Source organism: Aythya ferina (genome assembly GCF_964211825.1).
Source record: "Aythya ferina genome assembly, chromosome: 1".
In the NCBI taxonomy this organism is placed as follows: Eukaryota; Metazoa; Chordata; class Aves; order Anseriformes; family Anatidae; genus Aythya; species Aythya ferina.
In genome coordinates, this window is record NC_140296.1 from 38,958,875 (window position 1) to 38,980,822 (window position 21,948).

A 21,948-nucleotide genomic window follows, 5' to 3' on the forward strand; every position below is an offset into this window, starting at 1 on the left:
AAAGTGAGATGATGAATATTTCAAAAAGTTTGAAAATATGGATCGTACTGTATGTTTTATTTAGTCCCCCATTCAAGCATAAAGCACTAGTAGCATTTTTAATTAAAATGGAAAAATGTTCTCTGTTTGTGGGGAGAAAAACGGAACTGAAAGCAGAAAACACATGGCAGACACTTTGACTGTGAATTTTTTTATTAAGTACTCACAGTCACTTTGCAACTTCTTGGTAGTCTGACTTTAAAAGGAATTTTACACTCCATCAGTTTCTATATCTATGTAGTCAAAGAACATGGGAATGGCACACAAACATTTTGGTAATCTGTTCACTGCATATTCCTTCCGCAGTGCTCTTTTTCTTGAAGGTTTTATTATGAACACTCCTTGTCTTAATGCTTATACATCAACAGTGTATTCTCTGGGTCTATATTAGCTTACTAAGTAAACCTTCAGGGATCTATGTTTTCACAAGTAGAAGACAGAAGTAGTAAGATTTCCTTGTTGACAAGTCTGATTAAATAAGACCGAGAAGTTCTTGTCTGCAAAAATGCATAGCTCAGCATAGCCCGCAGTGTCACAGAATCTACTAGAAATACTTGTTTAAATTTCACGCTGTGTTACATTTCTCCTGAAGTTCTTGGTCCATACTTGGTATGCTTTGTTTCTGATGCCTACTGTTTACTGTGAAGGCATCTACTAGTGATGATACAAACAAGATGGCACAATCAGAGGAAAAATCCAAATTCAACATAAAGCAATTTTATAAATGTACAAAGTATGAGATAGTGCTACCTGATGGGGATGTCATAAGTGTACAGACAAATTTAAAGGAGAGATATGTGAACATATATAACCCCAAATCTATAAGAAATTATTTAAATGAATTAAAGAGAATCAAAAAGGAAAATAAAATACCATTACAAAAAAAAAAAAAAAAAAAAAAAAAAAAAAAAAAACAGAAGGACTGACAAATCATTTTTTTTTTAAATGATAGATAATGTTAGATTACCATGGTAAATTACTTTGCTTTTGTAAACAAATAAAAATGCATAAATCTTATCTCTCTGAACTTCAGTAAAGCATGTGAAGTGCCATACATGGAATTATTTTAGTTTAACCAAAATATAAGCTAATAAAACCTGAAGGTTGATTAAATAGTGTATATACATTGCTGGAAAGGGGCTGGAGAGAGGTTTCTCATAATTCAATATTAGAACTAAACTTGAATAATATTTTCAGTAACAACCTTTATATGAATAGATGAGAAAGGCTGATACAATCTGCTCCTGACCCACAAAAGTGAGAATTAACATCAGTAAAGATCAAACTACCTTATCAATAGAACTAGAAGACATTAAGTATCACTAATGATAAGAATCCTGAGCAAGAAGGTAAGCTTTTTTAGTAATAATTCTGTCAAGTATTCACATACTTCTGAAAATCTCAACAGTAAAAGAAGGTACTAGAAGTAAGATGATCCAAATAAACACTGGCATTTGTAATTGATGAATACCATTCAGCTAATCATCTAGATTCTTCAAACAGGTTCTTTTACAATTTCATTCATCTGAAATCCTTGAAATTTTACTTTAAGATGTGATGAATTGTACCCTTCTTCTCCATGCTAACCACTAAATTACCCAAAACACCTAGCTCACTTGTATGAGTGAGATCTTTAACTTCTACAACAGAAGGAACAAAAGACAGTTCTTTCAAAATATTTAATTAATCAAAAATAATATGAGTGACCTTAAATATGTCATTTAGTCCTGTGCCTTTACTGCTCATCTATAAACTTAAGATAATAGAATCTCCATATCTTACAAGGCAACATATTGGGTTGACGATTACACAGCTGTGAAATACTATGGCAATGGAAGCCTCTTTATGGACTGTTGCATGAGGAAACCAGGAAGAAAAGAGAATTAAATTCACAAACCAATTTATTTTCAAAGACGGCCATTTGACATCTCTCTGAAGCAAAGTGCCATTGAAAGACAGTGTTCCTGTAAAGCATGCTATGATTAATCATAACAATAACAGTGATGCTTCTGAAATAGGGAGTATCCCTCTCTTCTGAATAAGAGAATTCAGACAGGATATGTTTTTCACTTTTGTTACAAGCTGTTCCATTTGTCTCATGATTCAAGTAAACAATTGCTGCAGTAATGAAAGAATTGTCTGTGTTCATTGCCCACTGATATATGACACATCCTCTTATAATTTACTTTGACCTCTTTTTAAGACAACAGTCAGGGAAATGTTTACCAGTGTTTGAGTCTTTATTGAAAAATTAATCACAAGACAATTGTAGCATTATACTGTGACTATTCTAATAAAATATGTGCTTGTTTCATACATGCAAAGGCTGATTTTGATCTCATTTACACCGATACTAATTAACTTTATCTGAATTACTCCTGATTTCATCTAGAACCTCTGTCAGAATGATCCTTATATTTCAGCCAAAGCTTGAATATCTCCAGCAGGAAAGTGCCTTTTTATTGTAAGGCTAAATTGGCATTCATCCAGAATTCCCTGGGAGAAAGGATTTTAACTGCATTGATTTAGAGAAATATAGAAGACTAATATATTTAAAATAAATAAAAGTTATAAATATTTTAACAGCAGCAGCAGCCATAAAGAGAAAGCAACTATTCAAAGTCGCTACAGATAATAAATAAAAAAAATAAATAAATAGTATCATATTAAGCTGTTTAGAGCTAATAGCAGATGATAGAATTTGAAGAGTGCAAGGAAATAAGTACAAAGGTGGTCTTGTCAATAATAACACCAGTACTATATTTACGATTGGATGTTTAAAGCCAAAATAGAAATTATTTCCCGTTTGATCTTAGGAATTTATCTGTAGCTTACAGGCCCAAATTTGAGTTTCCTTACATCTCTCAAAAGAAGTACTGAGATAAGCGTGCTAGAGATGACAGAGTAGTAACACCCTCCAGCAAGTCAGACCTGTGAGGAGGTGTCACGTTTTCTTCACCTGTGCTGAAAGCACCCTATCTATTTAGAAATGTTCTCTTTTGTTCTCCTATAGTGACTGAAATTTATATTAAAAAAAATAATCATAGAATAAGAGAAAATAATACTTGCTCAAAAACCTTCAAGTCCTTCATCCAAATCATTTATGAAAACATTGAAGAGGACTGGTCCTAAAATGGAGTTGTGACTCCACTACTGACAGGTCGCCGTCCTGATGTAACCCCATTTATAAGAACACTCTGGGCATAGCTCATCACCCATCTTATCATGCTTTTATCTAACTGCATTCTGGTAATTTTGTCCAGAAGGATACTGTGAGAGACAATGTCAAAAGCTTTTCTGAAACCCAGAAAGATTACATTGACTGGCTTCCTTTGGTCAACTGGCTGGGTGATTTTGTCATAGAAGGAAATTAAGTTTGTTAGACATGACCATGGACTAGTCAGCCCATGTTGGCTCTGACCAATGACTGAGTTGTCCTTCAGGTGTTTTTCAGTAACTCCCAGAATAATCTTCTCCATAATTTTACCAGTCGCTAAAGTGAGACTGAGAGGCTAGTAGCTGCTAGGATCTTTGTTCTTGCCTTTCTTGAAAAATGGGACCAAATTTGCCAGCTTCCAGTCAACTGGGACCTCTCTGGATTCCAAGACCATTGAAAAATGATTGTGAGAGGTCCTGCAATGAAATCAGACAGCTCCCTGATTACTTTGGGATGAATCCCATCAGGCCCCATGGACTTGTATGCATCCAGGTAGAGCAAAAAATCCCACACAAGTTCAGGGTAAACTAGGAGTTTATCATTCCTGCAGTCACGGTCCTCCAACTCAGGGCAGCTGGACTACCAGAGCCTATCACTGGTGTTGAATACAGAGGCAAAAATGCATTGAATGTCTCTGCTTTGTCTATGTCCCAGTTTGTGAGGTGACCATCCCTATCAAGTATCAGCAATATTTCTTCTGGTCCTCCTTTTCCTGTAAACATACTTTAAAAAAGACTTTTTTTTATTGTTCCCCACACTGCTGGACAGCTTCAATTGTAATTGGGCTTTGGTCTTCCAGACTCTCTCTCTATAAAGGCGAGCAGCATACCTGTAGTCCTCCCTTGTTGCCTGACCTTGCTTCCAGCAGCCAAACACTTGAAGAGTTCTTGAAGATTCATGTTCAGCCAAGTCAGCATTCTGCCTCTGTTCCTCTGCTCTTCAGAGGTGGTGCTTAAAGTCTGACCAGCACTGATGGACCCCAATGTCTTTAAAAGCAGTTTCTCAGGGTACCTTACTAACTAGTTCCCTGAGCAGTCATAAGTCTGTTCTTCCCAAATCCAGGGTTAAAGTTTTGGTGACAGATTTCCTTCTGTCACCAATGATTTTGAATTTGACTACCTCAAGGTCACTGTGGCCAAGGAGGCCACCTATTGCAACTTCACCCACAAGACCCTCCCTGTTTACAAGCAACAGTCCCAGAAGGACACCTTTCCTACTTGGCTCTCTTAGTACCCGTACCAAGAAGTTATCAATAAGGTGCTTCAGTAATCTCCTGAACTTGCTTGTCTCAGCTCTATGATTTCCCATTTGACATCTGACAGGTTGAAGTCACCCATAAGGATAAGGGCAGCTGATCTTGAAGTAACCTTTGGTTCTTTAAAGAATAGTTCATCAGTGTCATCATCATGGTTTGGCGGTCTATAGTAGACTCCAACAACAAAATCCCCTTTATTTGCTTGTCCCTTGGTCCTTACTCAGAGGCTCTCAACTACATGGTCATCAACTGCAAGCTCTGTATAGTCCAGTGCCTCTGTTACATAGAACACCACCCCCCTGCCTCCCCTGCCCTTCCTGTCCCTTCTAAAGAGCCTGTAACTGACCATTGGAACACGTCAGCCACAGGCCTCTTCCCACCAAGTTTTGCTTATGCCAATGGTGTCATAATTCTGAGACTGAGCCAAGGCTTCTAGCTCTTCTTGCTTGCTTCCAATGCTGTGTGTGTTTGTATAGAAACATTTCAGATGTGCTTTATTGAACACAGCCCCTTATGGGACAGACTGAAGGGTCTCACTAGCACTCAGTCCCTCAATTTTTGGTGTGCAGTCCCACAGCTTATCAGTGGCAGGCCTATTTTTGTCCCTTTCCCCCTTCAAAACTAGTTTAAAGCCTATCAATAAGCCCCATGTGAATATATTAAAATAAGAAAAGTTGAAATTCATCTCATAGAAAAAAATGGTCTCTTCAATTTCCATAGAAAAAAAGAATCACAAAACGAATGTAAATCTTCTTTTTATTATTTATTTACTTGTGTATTTATTTGTGTGTGTGGTTTCGTCAAGACAAAAGAGTTCACTGAAAGGATAAAATAGATTCCTAGCTGTTATAGCGCTACTGAAGACAGAGAGGATACCCATTATACTATCTGTCTCTGTATGGGAGATACAAGAATACAATACTATTTAAATGTGAATACTTAAATAACAGTGATATTATGGTAGATCATTTTTAACTATAAATTTGCAACATAATTTATCAGTAACCTGACAACTGCCAGAACAAGAAACAATAACTGGTAACTTATTGAGCTTTTCATAGAAAGATTGTCTTTCTCTCTAAGTGAATGTACAGTGTTGTTTGTTTGTTTGTTTTTCTTGCCATAACAAAGTATTACCCTAAATAAAAGATAGCAAGTGGAGAAATATTAAAGGTTAAAGAGAGAGAAAATTTTGGGAGATAATGCTCATATATCTAGAGAAACCACATCTTGAAAGACTAAAAACAGATCTCTGAAACTTGAGATCCAATAAAGTAGCTAAGTGAAAAGAATCCAGAACTATTTCACTTTGGAAATTCTATTATCTAAAAGCAAAATTTCCATGAGACCATATTCCTAAAACTTGCATATATACATGTATATATATATATAATATATGCTTCCATCAAAGAATATTTTAAAACTATCAGTTTTAAAGTAAAAGTTTCCTAGTTTTAATCATCAATAATCAGTCTATGATTTCCTTACCAACGGTGTTCATTTACAACTGCAAAGATTATTCAATGTTTTATTGGCAAGATCTTAATAACATATAATTTCAATTTTTAAAATAATGCCTATACTTTTTGCTCATTTAACAGAGGACTAAGGAGCTTCTATGCTCCATTCAACCCATATGACTTCATTTCTTGCCCCCTCTCAGGAATTCATTTACCACAAAATTTTCAAAACCCATATGCTTGTGCTGAAGTTTTCATTCCGTTGACCTTCTCTACTGCCCACAAGCTAATAATACAAGCAAACTTTTCAAAACCAAGTCCACTCATAGATGAATGTTAGCCAGAACAGGCATTATGCATGCATAGCAGTGTACACACAGAACTTGTTTACACATGTAGGTGGGAAACCAGAAACCTGTGCAAGAGCTCCCTTCAGGGGATCCTCCGTCAGAGCTTGGTTTAGAAAAAGACAATTATAGTCTCTTGATGGCAGATTTTCATATGGCTTTGCTTGATTCTGATTTGGCTACGTGTAAGGTTTGGAATCTGAGAGGAAAAAGAACAGATGTCTTTAATACCTTTAAAGAAAACACTTTTAAAGCTAAAAGACTTTCAAACTGTTGTTGCAGAAGTAACAGTAAAGTAAGTACTTTACTACATGGGCAGTGATCAGGTGCTTTCTCAACTAGCAAGCGACAAACATTAATGACTTTGTTAATTATTTCCCTTCTCAAACATCCTATTCTTGGGTGACTGAAAAAGTAGCCAAGTGAAAATGGTTTCCGCCCAGTCTACACAACAGTGATTTTATTGATATTAGCAATGCTACAAGCTTTTAGTGTTGACTAATTATAGCAGAGCAAAATAAAAAGAATATGAGACAAAAGACATAAGAACCCTCACATACAATCCTTACAAGTACATGTAAAGATACTGCACATCAGATAAAAGCAGTAAGTGTCTTTCAACTCTGATAAAGCAAATGTTGTTTCTTAGGCATTGCTGCACTGTAAGCCTATCAGAGTTCCCTTTGTGTTCATAAATCATTCCCAAACCCTTGACATTCAGACCTTGTTAATTCTCTAAAGAACAAGTAATTCCTTTTTTCATCTTTATTATTATTATTATTATTATTATTATTATTATTATTATTATTACTATTCTTTTTCTTAAGCAACAGAGTATTTACACAACCTGGGGACACTTTTCTCTTTCTTAATAATTCCTTTGCATGTTTTTACAGAATGTTTACTTAGAATCTAATCCTGATTTACTGAAAATAATTGAACCCGTCACCTTTAAAACTCTGGACAAAATAATAAAAAACAACAGATGAACAACATCAACAAAAATGTGTCCTTAAAAGCTCTTCTACCAATATATTTATTTATTTTTTTAATTTAAAACATAGAAGTTCGCAGAGAAGGACCTGGGAGTGATGGTGGATAGTCGGCTGAATATGAGCCAGCAGTGTGCTCAGGTGGCCAAGAAGGCCAACGGCATCCTGGCTTGTATCAGGAACAGTGTGACCAGCAGGGCTAGGGAGGTAATCGTCCCCCTGTACTCAGCTCTGGTGAGGCCGTACCTCGAGTACTGTGTTCAGTTTTGGGCCCCTTGCTACAAGAAGGACATCGAGGTGCTTGAGCGGGTGCAGAGAAGGGCGACGAAGCTGGTGAGGGGCCTGGAGAACAAGTCCTATGAGGAGCGGCTGAGGGAGCTGGGCTTGTTCAGCCTGGAGAAGAGGAGACTCAGGGGCGACCTTATCGCTCTCTATAAGTACCTCAAGGGAGGCTGTAGCGAGGTGGGGGTTGGTCTGTTCTCCCACGTGCCTGGTGACAGGACGAGGGGGAATGGGCTTAAGTTGAGCCAGGGGAGTTTTAGGTTAGATGTCAGGAAGAACTTCTTCACTGAAAGGGTTGTTAGACACTGGAACAGGCTGCCCAGGGAAGTGGTGGAGTCACCATCCCTGGAAGTCTTCAAAAGACGTTTAGATGTAGAGCTTAGGGATATGGTTTAGTGGGGACTGCTAGCGTTAGGTCAGAGGTTGGACTCGATGATCTTGAGGTCTCTTCCAACCTAGAAATTCTGTGATTCTGTGATTCTGTGAAGTAACTGCAACCAAAGAAATAAATTAGGCATGGCTTTTTTAATTATCTTTCTTTTGTCTATATCAGGAAGTGTTTAACACACAAACATGTTGAACACCATTGTACTAAAATTGTACACCATTGTACTAGAAGAGTGTAATACTTGCTTTCTTGAAAGACTTTCTTTCTGGATAAGTAATACCTTAACTAGAAATACTGTATGACTTCATCCAGGAGAACGGGCATGAATAAAGGGATTCTCAGTACAATCCAAATGCAAGAAGAGAAACACTGACTGAAAGTATAAGGAATACAAAGACTTTTGTTACACTAGTTTCTAGACCATAGTCCTGGATAAGCTTTTGGGGCATAAGAAATACAACATATTATTTTCAAGTCAGCAGATACAAAGGATTCAAGACACTCCAGTGTACTCTTCAGAGTATACATTTTATGTGAGATTAACATAGTAAAGAAATCAGATCACAGATAAATGTGCAAAAATGTGCCAAATATGTCACTCGGATAATTCACTAACAGTAAGCTGATTAACACATTGTATTTTATTTCAGAATGAAATTCAAAGCCTGTTATGGCAAAACAATTTGTGCTTACAGGATTGTATTGAGCAATGCTATGCTGGAGCCATTTTTATTTCAGCAGCACTGGGGAAGAAAACATGAAATCATTAGTAATTATATAAATGTTAAGGCCACACAACTGGCTCTATTACTGTTTTCAAATGGTAGCATCTGCAAACTCAGCCTGTAATAAACACTAATGCATCTAGAGAGAGGAATGCTGACACATGAATGGGATGCTTTGTCAGACTTGCATAAAAATGTAGATGAACTGTAAGGAAAGCAAACCAAAGAATTCAAAGGTTTTCTTGATTGCCCTCTTTAAAATGCCAAGAACTTAAGCTGGCCTTTCTTATCTTTCTCTGTATACATGTGACACTTTAGGAGGTCTTTCTTATTGTACTATAATTCAGTAATTGTTCCAGCTCTGTGCACCATGCCTTCCTTCCAAAGGGTAGCATGAGATATATAATTCTGGTAGTGAACAGCTGCATAATTTAAGGGTCAAAAAAGCAGGACATTGTTTCTTATTTGTGTTTTCTTAGCAGTTGCCAAGATATTCCAAGCCTATTTAGGAATGCAATCTTTTGACTGTCTTATTTCTCATAGATTATATATGTTGAGACTTGGTCATGTTCCAGAAAGCAGATTTTATCAGCAGAAATGCCACAGCAAGCTTTTATTTCATTTTGCTTCAAAGGACAACAGTACAGAGTTATAATGAGTTTTTTTGTTTTGTTTTGTTTTGTTTTTCCCAAACATGAATGTTCTCTGTTCTGTCATGCAGACTTGTTCAAACCTGGTACCATCCCCCTTTCCACAGCATGGTAGACTTAATCAGAGAGCTATCAAAGGCATTTCTATACAACATTTCTCTCACCAAGGCTAATCTTCCAGATGTTAAAAAAGTCCAGTCAGTGAAGCCCTTCAAGATGAAACCTCCATGCTGATCGACTGTTTGTTTTTTTTTTTTTTATTCTATCCCAGCAAATGTTCCATATTTGCAAATACAAGGTTTGCCCTGTATTTTCTGTAAAATCAGTAGCATAAGGCTGCTTTGGACCAAGCTCATAAAGAAACAAAGCCTTCTGCTGCTGTCTCCACAGGGGCAGGTTGTTTGTTCTATCGTAAATATACTTTCAGGTGTCCTGGTGAGAATGAGCTAATCTAACACAAACATAATTCCAACTTGAGAAAATTATGTGGCAACCTCGGAGTTGCCTGCTTATTAATTACATTCTTTGGCTTCCAGCAGCACTTGTTGCTTGCTTGAGGAGACCTGTCTGGAGTTTGTGTCATTGCAGAAGTTCAGGTTGGTTTATGATGTGTGACAAAATGTAACACAAGTCCTCACAGAGACACTCTCATATTAAAGACAAATACATTCATTTATGTCTCAAAGTGCTGGCTCTCTATTCAGATGGTAAATAGGTAGTGTGAAAGAGATGTGACAGACCCAAGTAAACTAGAAATTGTCTGCAAACTGGCAGCCACTGTAGTTCACCGACAGCCTGAATAACTTTCAGGCAGTCTGGCACATCTCCATTTGTCACACTTAAAAGCTTGAGCCAAAGATGCCCAATTAATACGGAACACGGTATTTCTCCTTTCTTGAAGTGGGAACAAAAATGCAAATGTTTAAGATTCACAGTGTGTATCATGTCACCTTCACATTATTAAAGGACATAAAATAGTTATAAGTAAAGGATACATAACTTAAGTTGTGTAACACTCTCTTGGCCACTACTGATCTGTTTTATACTGTACTGTGCATACCACCACTATACTATATATTCCAGATAATGATATCTTAAGTAGACTGAATTCCTTCTGCTGGAAATCATGCAAACAACTAACACAAAGAGTTCGTGGGTATAAAAAGTATCAGGTAATGAGCTTCTGAAATATTTATATAGACCAAGAAAATGAAACTATTTTCTCCCTCTCCTCTTCCCCCCATCAAATTTTGAAGGTCAAGGTCAAGGTTGCTTATTTTGAAAGTTTGAGAACCTTCATGAATCAATATCAGTTTTTGTTATTATTATATAAAACCATCCATCACTGCACAGTAATAACAGTTTTATCTTTGGCTATGACCTAATACCAGTTTATATTTAATGTGATTTGAATTATTGGTAACATAGTCATGAGAGTCAGGTTTACATAGCACTTGCATAGACAGATTTTTTGTTGAGTTATGGGAAAATCTTATTGGAAAATTTTCACAGATCCTAAGTAAGTTTGCAAAAGTCCTCTTTTAGCTAGATGAGTTTCTGATGTTCAAAGAAGAGAAAAAAAAATACAACAAATCTGCATACTATAAACTTAAAACAAAAAGACTTGTGAGATGCTCCTTTAGATTCATTAGATTCCAATATTAGATACATAAAATTGACTCACAGAAGGCTACATTACCAGCAGTCTCTAATTACAAGTACTGATCTTAGTATTCTTTTCACCAGTGGTGGCCTTCCAAACATTTGGAACTGGAATAATAATAATAAGGGTCAATAATAATCAATAAAGAATAAGAATGCCACTTTAACTATTTTCTGTTGTATGAAGAAAGCTCCTGTTGGCCCCTTCTATTTGTTTACCCCTCTTGATGCATCTGTGAATAGTGTTTTAAAGAAAAAAGCTTTCAGATGTATTTTCTGAGTTACTAACTATTCACACCCAATACCTAATATTGAACTGAAACTGATAAGAACTCCACTAGTATTATTTCAAAATCAGTGGTGTAAATAATATCAGGATCCCTGATTTTAATCATCCACGAATGGCATCTTTTACCAATATTTTTCTAGCTTAATGTTAGGGGTTAGGGTGTTTTTGACTACAAAGTCCAATAATTAAAATAAATAAATAAATAATCAGTATAACAAAAGGAAAATGTATTAGGCAAGACATTTGTGAACAAATTAAAACACCAACTCTGACATATATTCAGTTTTCACATATTTACATGCTGAAATTTTCATGTATAATTTCCTCTGAAACATGTCACCTTTTAGCATATATGGTATTCAAAAAGAAAATCTGATGATAAATACTAAGTAAGAAGAAATGTTTACAGAGGATAACTTCTTAAAGTCATGAACCCATTATAAAGAAAAAAAAAAAAAAATTGATGCATATTTTTGCTTATGTAGTAAGCATAATAACTAGCCTTGTAAATACTCCAAAATTTATTTCACAACTTGATATCAGAAAGTGAAGTACAAAATATCATGTACAGGTTTAAAGGGTAAAAAACAAGAAATATTTTTTTTGTTGATTTGTGAGTTTTGACATAAGTGGGCTCAGTATACAGTATTTCTCCTCCTCTTTAGTGGAACAACATCTTTCAGGCATGTGTAGGGGTTGAGAACTGGCATGGATTGCTTCCAGCATCCAACCTTCTCTGGAGACTAGCAGTGCTTGCTCACACAGATATGGTCTATCTGGTTTGTCTCATTGCCTTGACACAGTCACAGGCATATTTATTGTATAGATAATCTCTGTAGTCAAAGCAATGAAATACTTCAAAATTCTTTGTTACAATTTTTGTAGGTTTGAGTGAATAAAAAAAGGAATAAAATTTTGGTTGGTTGTAACTATATACATGATGAAACCATTAAAAATGTTTAGTTAATCAAACCCTAAACAATGTGGGCTAAGGGCAAGGACAAGGATTTCTTGCAGAGCTTTTTGGTCTGCATTTAAAAACCCATATAAGCACAAATATTCTTGTTGCAAATAACACCCTGATCCATGTAATCCTTGACATTACTGCTTACATTTTTAAGATTTTTTCCAGAAATCCTTTTTTTTTTTTTTTTTTTTTTTTTAGGGAAAAAAGTATGCCTTTCAACTCAAAAAAAAAAAAAAAAAGTTTGAGGCAACTTCCAAAAGAAAACACTGTAATGAACTACCGTGTCACAGGTACCTAGAGGAACTGAAAAATGAAACCAGAAGATGATTCATTACACTTGTCTGCTTACAGATGATGGTTTGAAAGGTCACCTGGAAGAAACATGTCTTCCAAATGAAAAAATAGTTTATCTAGTAAAGAAAAAGACATTTGTAGGACAAAACATTGAAACTTTTATTACTTATGATAAGAAAATAAGTTTTTAACTTTTTAAATACTCAGATTTCACTATTAAAACATGCTGTTTTTCCAGTGAGAAAAAATCCAAGTAGAAATCTTTCAGTAACTTCCCAACAAAGAAAATAAGGCTCTCTGTTGTAAATCATTTTTGATTTAAGACAACATATTTTTCCATATAAATCTACACAATATCATTGTGAACACTGAGTATGGTGTGAATCTACAATCTCCCCCTAACAGCCTTGAGTAATCAGCTGTCTTTAAAGCTTTCTCTATTTGTCTCACATGCCTTGCAATGTTCCATTACGCCCATTCTTTGCTTTAAATGCCGTCTCCCTATGTTTCCAATGAAAAATAATTTCATTAAAAGATGCAGCATGCTCTCTTAGCTCAGAAGAACATTTTCTTCAGGTAAAACCTTGTTACATAGACTGAGAAGTAATAATATTAAGAGTATTTAATTGAAATTATCTGGAAAATCGAGACCAAGCTTCTGCTCTTCCAACTTAGAGAAACTGTTTGTGAAATATGAAGTACTTTAAGCTAATGTAATATCTATAAATAATAGAAAGAATTCCCTCAATTAGTTACTCCTGCATGAGAATGTGCTGTAGGGTATGCTCTAAATTCATAACTGAAAAAAAAAAAAAAAAAAAAAAAAAAAAAGAAAGAAAGAAACTGCAGAGGATTTATATGAACAAATTGTACAGTGTCTCAAAACCAGAAATATTCAGCATGCTATTTTTCTTTTAAATACTGTATGTATGCTTCTTCTGTCCTAAATATGTCATGTTAACAGTTATGTGTTTATTTTATGCACTGCAGCACTAAATTTCTCCTCAGCTGAAGTCATCATTGTTGCATACCAGCATATAAGAGCCAAAAGGCTGTTTAATGATAATAGAAATGTTTTACTGAATGATTTGTATGGTAATACAAGGACACACAATTTCTATAATTATTTTTTTTAGGATTTCTATACTTGATTATAACATTACTAAAATACTATTGAAGCTGGAGGTAGAGGAATTAGTAAGTAGATGAATTACTGTTGACGGCTATAAAAAGACATAATTTAAGAATTCTTTGGGGAAAGTATCTCTAACTACTAAATATCTGCTGTCGGTAGCTGACAATAAACAGTCCACCTGTAATAAAAGTCCAAAATTTTAGCAATGGTAAAATTAGAACTAGAAAAAGGAAGAGTATGAAATGGATTCAAATAGAAAAAGAAAGTAAAAAAAAAAAAAAAAGTAAAAAGAAAAAGAAGTATTGACAGCCCTCTCGTTGAACTCTATCAAATTTCACAGTTTGCAAGTCCTTCCTACTTCAACTTCAATCTTTCCAGTTTGATGGCACTGCTTTACAAATTATCTTATAATGCTACAGCTTCAGTATCTTTCGGTTCTGGAAAGAGCTGTAGTTTTGTACCACTCTTTGAACATGTGGCAATTTATTACAAGATAACAGTGTTCGAGTAAATTCTCCCAATTGAACTACTCATTACATCGTAATCATGATCAAGCACATAGCACATAGCATGATCAATAAAAAGGTACATAATTACGGTAAAACAGCTCTCTACTAACCCGGGTAAGTAATCCACCATTTTAAAGACTTGAATAACCAAACAATTAAATATTGGATAAGGTCAAATATTATTGACTGTAGATTCCTTTCGTTGCTTTTCCTTCTTTTGATTTTCCTTGTAATCCAAGTATGATTTCCATTAAAAAAAAAAAAAAAAAATCAGTATCTGCACTTACATATCAATAGGATATGAGTGGTCTCACAGAACAACAAAATAATGCATTGACTTGAAGATCAATATTGCTACAAAACCTTGGAGACAGAAAAAAAAAAAAAAGATTTTTTTTTCTGTTTTTCAAAATTCACTAATGGCCTAGCTTCTACAGCTTTTAAACAGCAGGGTTTGAAAATCCTGTGAACTTTTCTAAATGATACCACATAGATATATTTTGGTAACTGGGGCATATTAACAAAAGCTAATTTCAGGTTTCTTCCACAGACAGTGGAGAGAGAGTCTAAAACAGTATTTCAGTATTTGGAGCAAGAGCAAGGTACTCCTAATGAATACCTTTCTGTGTTTTGAACATATTAATGCTCAGTTAATCAGTTATTAACAGTCCAGTCCCATTCTTCCCATATACACAAAACTCCAAGGTATCAACTATAGGTTAAGTATGCTATGTGTTGTTTTTTTTGCTCTTTTTTGGCTATAAAACCTACAGTGAGAAAAAGTGGCTTTCATAGTTTAGAAACAGAAATAATAAATATTAAAAATATATATAGATGCAAAACTGTTTGCAATTAAAGCATCATTCACAGTTCATTATTTTTCTAAGCCTTTGATTCTTGGCCAAATTCACTTGGACAATTTTTTATGAATCATTTTTTCTTACACACTTTTCTGGCACATCTTGTCTTAAAAATATTTGAGATCTTTTGTCTTCCATTTCAAAACCTTTTAATATCAGCAGCATTTGACTCCCCTTTTAGAACTCTTGGAGGGGAAAAAAAAAAAAAAAAAAAAAAAGAGAATAGAAATAGTCCATCCTAGTTGGTAAGGAGATCACCTCCAAGTCATTTTCTCCTAAGACTCTTTTTGTCTGAGCACAAAGTCCTTTTGATGAAGTCTCACAGTGGCCAAATATGACCTACATCAAGTTCCTGAATTGGAGTCTCCAGCACACAAAAGGAAGCAGAAAACCTTGATTTATTTGCCTTCCTACAGTTCTGTGTGGGAGACCTACCTTTGAAGTTCCACACTGGTAGGGACTAAATGAATACTACAGCAAACTTCCTTGGTTCTCCAATTCAAAATCTTCAAGATTTTGTCAATCTGTCAATCTGATGATCATCTAGTGTCTTTTCTACTTCAAGAAGCTGATTGTAATGCAATAGTTATTTAAAGTTCATTATAGGCAAATATGAACACTGGTAATAAGGGAGTTTAAAATTATTTATTTTATGCTTTAACAACGCAGTGATTTATTTTATTTCATATAGATGAAACCTTCTATTTTTCACATTTTCCTTTTCCAAGCACATTTAACCTTTTATTTATTTTATTTTATTTTATTTTATTTTATTTTATTTTATTTTATTTTATTTTATTTTATTTTATTTTATTTTATTATTTTATTTTGTTTGCATTTGAATCTACCCATTTCATTTACCCTAATATCATTAATATCATTAAATTCTTGCTATCTATTGCATTTCTAGGCTATTAAATTAGTCTTGGTCTCATATGCATTCTTATCTCTCCACAGGTAGAATGATATGCTGATGTATTTTTATCTGTCTGTCTCCAGAAAGTTGTGAATAGAGACCTGGAAATATCACAAATTTGGAGAAATGCCATCTGGCACAAATCAGTTACTTGATGGCTGAAGATTGTGTGGAGAAACAACTGGCTAAACAGAAAATCCACACATTAGAATTCAGTAGTGCATCTAATTTTCACATTTAAGAGTGAAACAAAATATTGTCTTAGTTTATGGCTTTTATGTTGTTTAATATTTTGCCTGTCTCAGTAATGCAAACTTCTAGAACTTGTCTGATGATATTTTACTTCTTTGTTTTCTTACCAAACCTGGAGCAAAATAAGTTACATTATATTTTTATTAAACAGGGAACTTGTGATTTTTGTGGAACTGCACAAATAATCTCATATAATCCTTTTACACATAAAATACTTTTAAAATTTACTTTAAGCTTGGCATAAAAAAGACATCACAGCTTCTCAAATACACTGGTGTCCTTTAGTGTCAGCTGTTCCTGTGCCATACACATTCTAACTGTCTATGTACCTGTATCTGTATTTGCCAGACTTTCCTACAGGTCAGGAGGAAACAGAAGTAAGAAACCAATTACCTGAGTTACCATGAAGAAATCATAAATTTTGTAACAGATGTGCTCAGACTAATTGAAAAGTTCCCATTAAAAAATGTGGGAGTTTTTCCTATTGAAAGCAGAATTTTTCATGATGCAACTGTCCATTTCTAAAAGGGAAGAAAGGTTATTGCAGATGTGTATTCAGTTAGGAAGGTCAAACCACAAAAACAAAAGCATACAGAATCTGCATTGCAGATCTTCTGAGGTACTAGCATGTATATCTGAATTAAATTACCTGAACTTTGGCACCTTGGCTAGAAAATATTTGGTTTGGAATTTTTGGGAAAAAAAAAAAAAAAAAAAAAAAAAAAAAGAAAAAGAAAAAGAAAAAAAAAAGTTAGGGTTAGATTTAGATTTCCAGGCATCTCATTTCACATGTTTCTGAGATATAATTTGAACTGAGTGTAAAAGTCCAGTGACTTCCAATATGTACCATTCTCCTGCTTCTCTTACATGGAAGAATATAAAAGAGGAAAATGAGACTAGGACCAAGAGACTTTGCCTGCAACCAGAACAAGCATTATGTTAGAGGTTTTACAGCAGGTGACACTTGGCAACATCATATGTGAAAAATCCTGCTGAAATCCTATTCTCTCCATCACCCCCTCACCATGCTTAATTCAATGCTAAAACATGCAGCAGGCTAGTCCAGTTTGGCAACATTAATACAGGGTCTATGGTATTAGTTTAACTTGTTGCTTTTACTTTATAATAGTACTTTCTCCTGACACTCATCAAATCATTGCCTGATTGCAATGTAAATGTCAGTGAGTTCATATCTCAAACAAGCAAAAAAATGTCATAATTCTTTTCTGCAAATTTCCTCATATAAAAATCAACCTTATCATGTATTCTAACTACATTGTCACTTTTCAAAATGATTACAAAACTGACTCATTCTGTAGAGAATGACAGAGAAAAGGGGAAAAGTATAGGAAAAGTATATAAAAAGGCAAAGTATAACCTTGATATAGGTTGCTTGAAGTACCACAGTCATTAAAAGGAAATTATTTTTAAAAGTACCTTCTAACTTATAAAGATTTAATTAGATTGAATAATTTCCCCCCTCAAAAAAAAAAAAAAAATTAAGAATCTTTAGAATATTCTTATTAATGCAATTTCAGTACAATTGTACAATTTTTACATCATTACATCATTATCATTATTATTATGGCACCTACTGCAGACTGTTATTGTTTACAGGGATTAGGAACATCATAACTTACAAGATGTAATTATTCCTATTAGACACATAGTTTAATAACAGTTAATTCTTCAGAAAGACCACCTGTATCTTTCTGCCAATGACAACATAAACAGTTCCATAAGACACTTAATTTTATCCCAAAACAATTCCAGTTCTCACAGCTACTCTTAATTATTTATTTTAATTATTTATTTCCTTCAGAGCAATGCATGAATGCAAAAGAAAGTTTATTCCTTTGCTACACTGCACAGCCCTGTGTCCAGTTAAACAGTCCTCAGTGACCCAAAACTGGCTTTGTCAATGTAATCAAATATATCATTGGTAAGATAATTCCGAGAGAAACCTGGCTAGAATTATAGAAAATAAACACAGAAAAGCAAATTTAAGATTCACAAACTGTATAATAGTAATCCTTGAATAAAACTGTAATCTGCAGCGATTTATAGCAGCAGAGAATGTGGTTTGGTGATTCAACCCATGAGAAAAAAAAAAAAAATCTCTGCAGAAATGTTTCTCCTTGGCTTAGCTCACTGGGCACATTGCTTCATATATTGCTGTAAACAAAGAAAAACTGCCTGTGCTCTATGTACAATCCTGAAACTCCATTTGATTTCAGCAATTTCATGGTTCATGCACTAGTTGAAAGAAAATTTCTCCCAAGAAGACTATGTGCATGAAGCTCTACAAATATAAATCTTTTAGAATCCTGAGTAGAGGACCAAAATTCATCCTAGGTTAAATAAATAAATAAATAAAATAAAATAACAATTAAAAAAAAAAAGTGTTTTCTTGTTGTTTTGTTTTTGTTTTCTTTCTGTTGTCAAAATAACTTTTCACTTCCAAGGAATTCCAATTTATTCTTCAAGTCACAAGCACAAGGCATTTTATTTAGTTTTTATTTATTTTTGTAATAAAACCTCATTATGCATATATGTTAAGCGTATGACCATAAATCTGGACTTTAAAGAAAAAAATGCTCCAGTCACAAGAGCTGCAACTCTAAAGAAATTGAACTGCTCATCTCCTATAGAAAATTCCCAGAAATAGGTACTGGAAATTTTTCAATAATTTTAGATAAAAATAAATAAATATTTTTTCTGCATTATTCTACCATTTTATGTGCCTTGACCTGAATTCAGATCATCTAACTTTTCTTGATATTTTCTTAGTTCTTTCTTGCACAGGGAATAAAACAGAGAACTTCTGAGCAAAATGACAATGGAAGTGGCTTGCAATTCTTTCACACAATGCTGTGTAATTGTACACTCTCTTCCCCATGCTATTGTTGATTTATGCCTTTCTTGTACTTGGATATCGTGAAATATGGATATAGTGAAGTATGTCAGTGAAGTATAGTGAAGTATTGATATAGTGAAGTATGTCACTATTTTAATATTTCACTATTTAATATTTCTGTAGCACTGTATATATAAATATACATGTACTTGTAGTAAAATACTTTTACTTGTAGTAAAGTACTTAAATTGAAAAGGCTGGGAGTCTTCATTTAGTGTAATAATAACAAGGTGATGATGGACAGAAATCCATTGCTTCTAAACTCACTGAAAAATTATTAATCATCAGTATTGTCAGTGTTTTCATATTTAAAGTCTAATTAATCCTCTAATGCTATCCTATGTGTATATAATGCTATCCTATGTGTATAACATTATAATTTTTTTATAAAAATTATAGTTTTAATTTGAACATTAAGAAATGACAATGTAGCTTCTCAATTCTAAACTCTCCTTTAAAACGTTGAGTTGGGGTAATTACTGAAGAACTTTAATTTTGAAGAATTGATGATTAATGAAAACAAAGATATTTTTATTAATTTAGTTTGTAAATAGCCCCACAGATTTTAATTCAAAATCTTCAGCTTTTTTGTAGTTTATCCTAGTTTGCACTTAAAGGGTGCACATGCTAACATATCCTGTAGAACCAAAACAAATAAAATAATGTTCATAAGCAAACATTTGGAGATAAATAATACTGAATTACAAATCCACAATAAGTGATCTTAGTTCATAAGAATTATTTTCTACTTCACTAGTACAAATAAAAAGAGAAATAAATCAAATATATCTACTACTACATATCAATGATAACATTAAATTCATTACATTGATAAGACACCATCGAAGCCTGCACTTTTCCAGTAGGAGTATTAAATGAAGAGATGATTGAAAAAGCTTTAAGTATCAGAATGAAGGCTGGGTATAGAAATTGACTTACAGTTCAGAACACTTTATTAGTAAACTGAATTATCATAGTAAAAATAGAATCACTGTGGAATCAAATCTCTCAAGAGAAGAGAGCTAAGACAATGCTGAAGATAATAACATCAGATGCTTTAATAAGTATATGTATAAGATGATATAGTATTAAATGCATTATGTATGAAATGCTATTCATAGGCAAGATTTCAAGCGTAAAATCCATGAGCTCATGATCTTTTATGTGTGGGAATACAGCATCCTGACAACCTCTCAGTGGATGATCTTACACACCAAATGAATGGTTACAGAAGTCAATGTTTTTTTTAAAGAGACAAATTTCCCTGAACCGTCCTCCAAAATAGGATAGAAGAAACCTCCAGAGGTCACTCAGTCTATTCCTTTCGACGTGTAAAATCAGCTATATTTATCACATTCTTGACAGACATCTGCCTCACCTTCTCTTACAGTCCACTAGCAACAGACACTTTGTAACCTACACAGAAATTCTTTCAGCTTGCTTCCCTCTCTGTAGTGCTAGATTTTGTTATCCTATTGTCTAATATAAATCCTTGCTGTATTATTGTTTTCTTACTCACTGACTACATGGAGAACAGACTTTGCAGCAATCTGTTATGTATTTTAAAATGTTCATCTCCCACTCTTACCTCTCCTTCATGACAACTCTAATTTCTACAGTCTTTACAAGCAGATCATTGTTTTGAAATCTCTTCTTCATCTCTTCCGTACTCTTTCCAAATGGTTCACATCCTTCAAGTTAGGGTTCTGTTCAGAATCAACTGCAAGAGCTTATTTCTTTCCATGGACTATTAAGGGAGCCTAGGGTTATTAGCCTCCCAAGGATAAAGTTAATCTTTGTGAAGCACTGAAGTAAATAAATTGTATTTTGTAGTTTCTTGCTAGATGTCTGCAATGTAAGGACCATTGCTCCTAAAATAGCTCCCTGACTGTTATTGTATGGTAAATGATGTGAATGACTTGTTGCTATATTCACAATACAGATGGCCTCAGAATCCACAACTATGAGGCTTTATTATGTGACTAGGTTCTGAAGTGTGCTACTCAGCTATTTTATTAAACTTACCATGTGGAATACTTCAATTCAGCAGATGGAAATCTTTAAGTCATGTTATGAATCAGAAGGCACTCACTGGGTACAAACTATTCGGAGAGTATAAAATAAAAGCTTCACTGAGAAATAATCAGGCCCTGTATCTCAAAACATCTATCCATCTCATGCTGTGTTCTGTTGCTCATTGTTATATCACTGAGAGTGCTTCTAAAAATATTTTGTTGTTATTGTGCTTTTTATTGTTGTTTTTTGTTTTTTTTTGTTTGTTTGTTTGTTTTGTTTTGTTTTGTTTTGTTTTTTGACTACATCACGTTGTCTAAAGCAAGGTCATTTTTGGCCTTTCAGAATATTATTTTTATACCATCAGGATACAAATCCTAAAGCGTTCTCACCATTGGCTCCTGAGAAACATTTCTTATTATATCTCATATCTTATATATCTTATCTTAACATATCTTATTATATCCTATAATATCTCTCTCTAAAGCTATTTATTGCTTCGGGAAAAAAAAAAAAATAATAAAAAGAAAATTGAAATCCAAAGATAGAAGAAAATATGATGCCGCTCACAGCTCAAAATTTCCTCAGTGTTGCCTGTAGCTCAGCTACATGTAGGTCAGCTAATTTTGGAGGATCACAGATCTTCCAAAACTCCTCTAAAGATTTTATGACTGCCACCTAAGAAACACTGTACACATACAATGGATATCATTCCTGTCCTTCTCTAGGACAATTTGAAAGGCAATACGATACACAACACAATACTACAATAAATCAAA

At 34.1% G+C, this 21,948-nt stretch overlaps 1 protein-coding gene across 6 annotated transcripts in view; it reads right to left on the reverse strand.

Moving 5' to 3' along the window:
- PCDH9 (protocadherin 9) overlaps nt 1–21,948 on the reverse strand; it is a 748,214-nt gene that overhangs the window by 19,105 nt on the left and 707,161 nt on the right. The window contains exon 4 of one of the 6 annotated variants that reach the window (XM_084510737.1): nt 6,002–6,517. The exons of the other annotated variants lie outside the window; for them this stretch is intronic. Within the exon in view, the coding sequence (XP_084366863.1) occupies nt 6,498–6,517 (20 nt within the window). The 3' untranslated portion in view covers nt 6,002–6,497. Of the gene's footprint in view, nt 1–6,001; nt 6,518–21,948 lie in introns of those variants that run through there. 6 annotated transcript variants of the gene reach the window in all.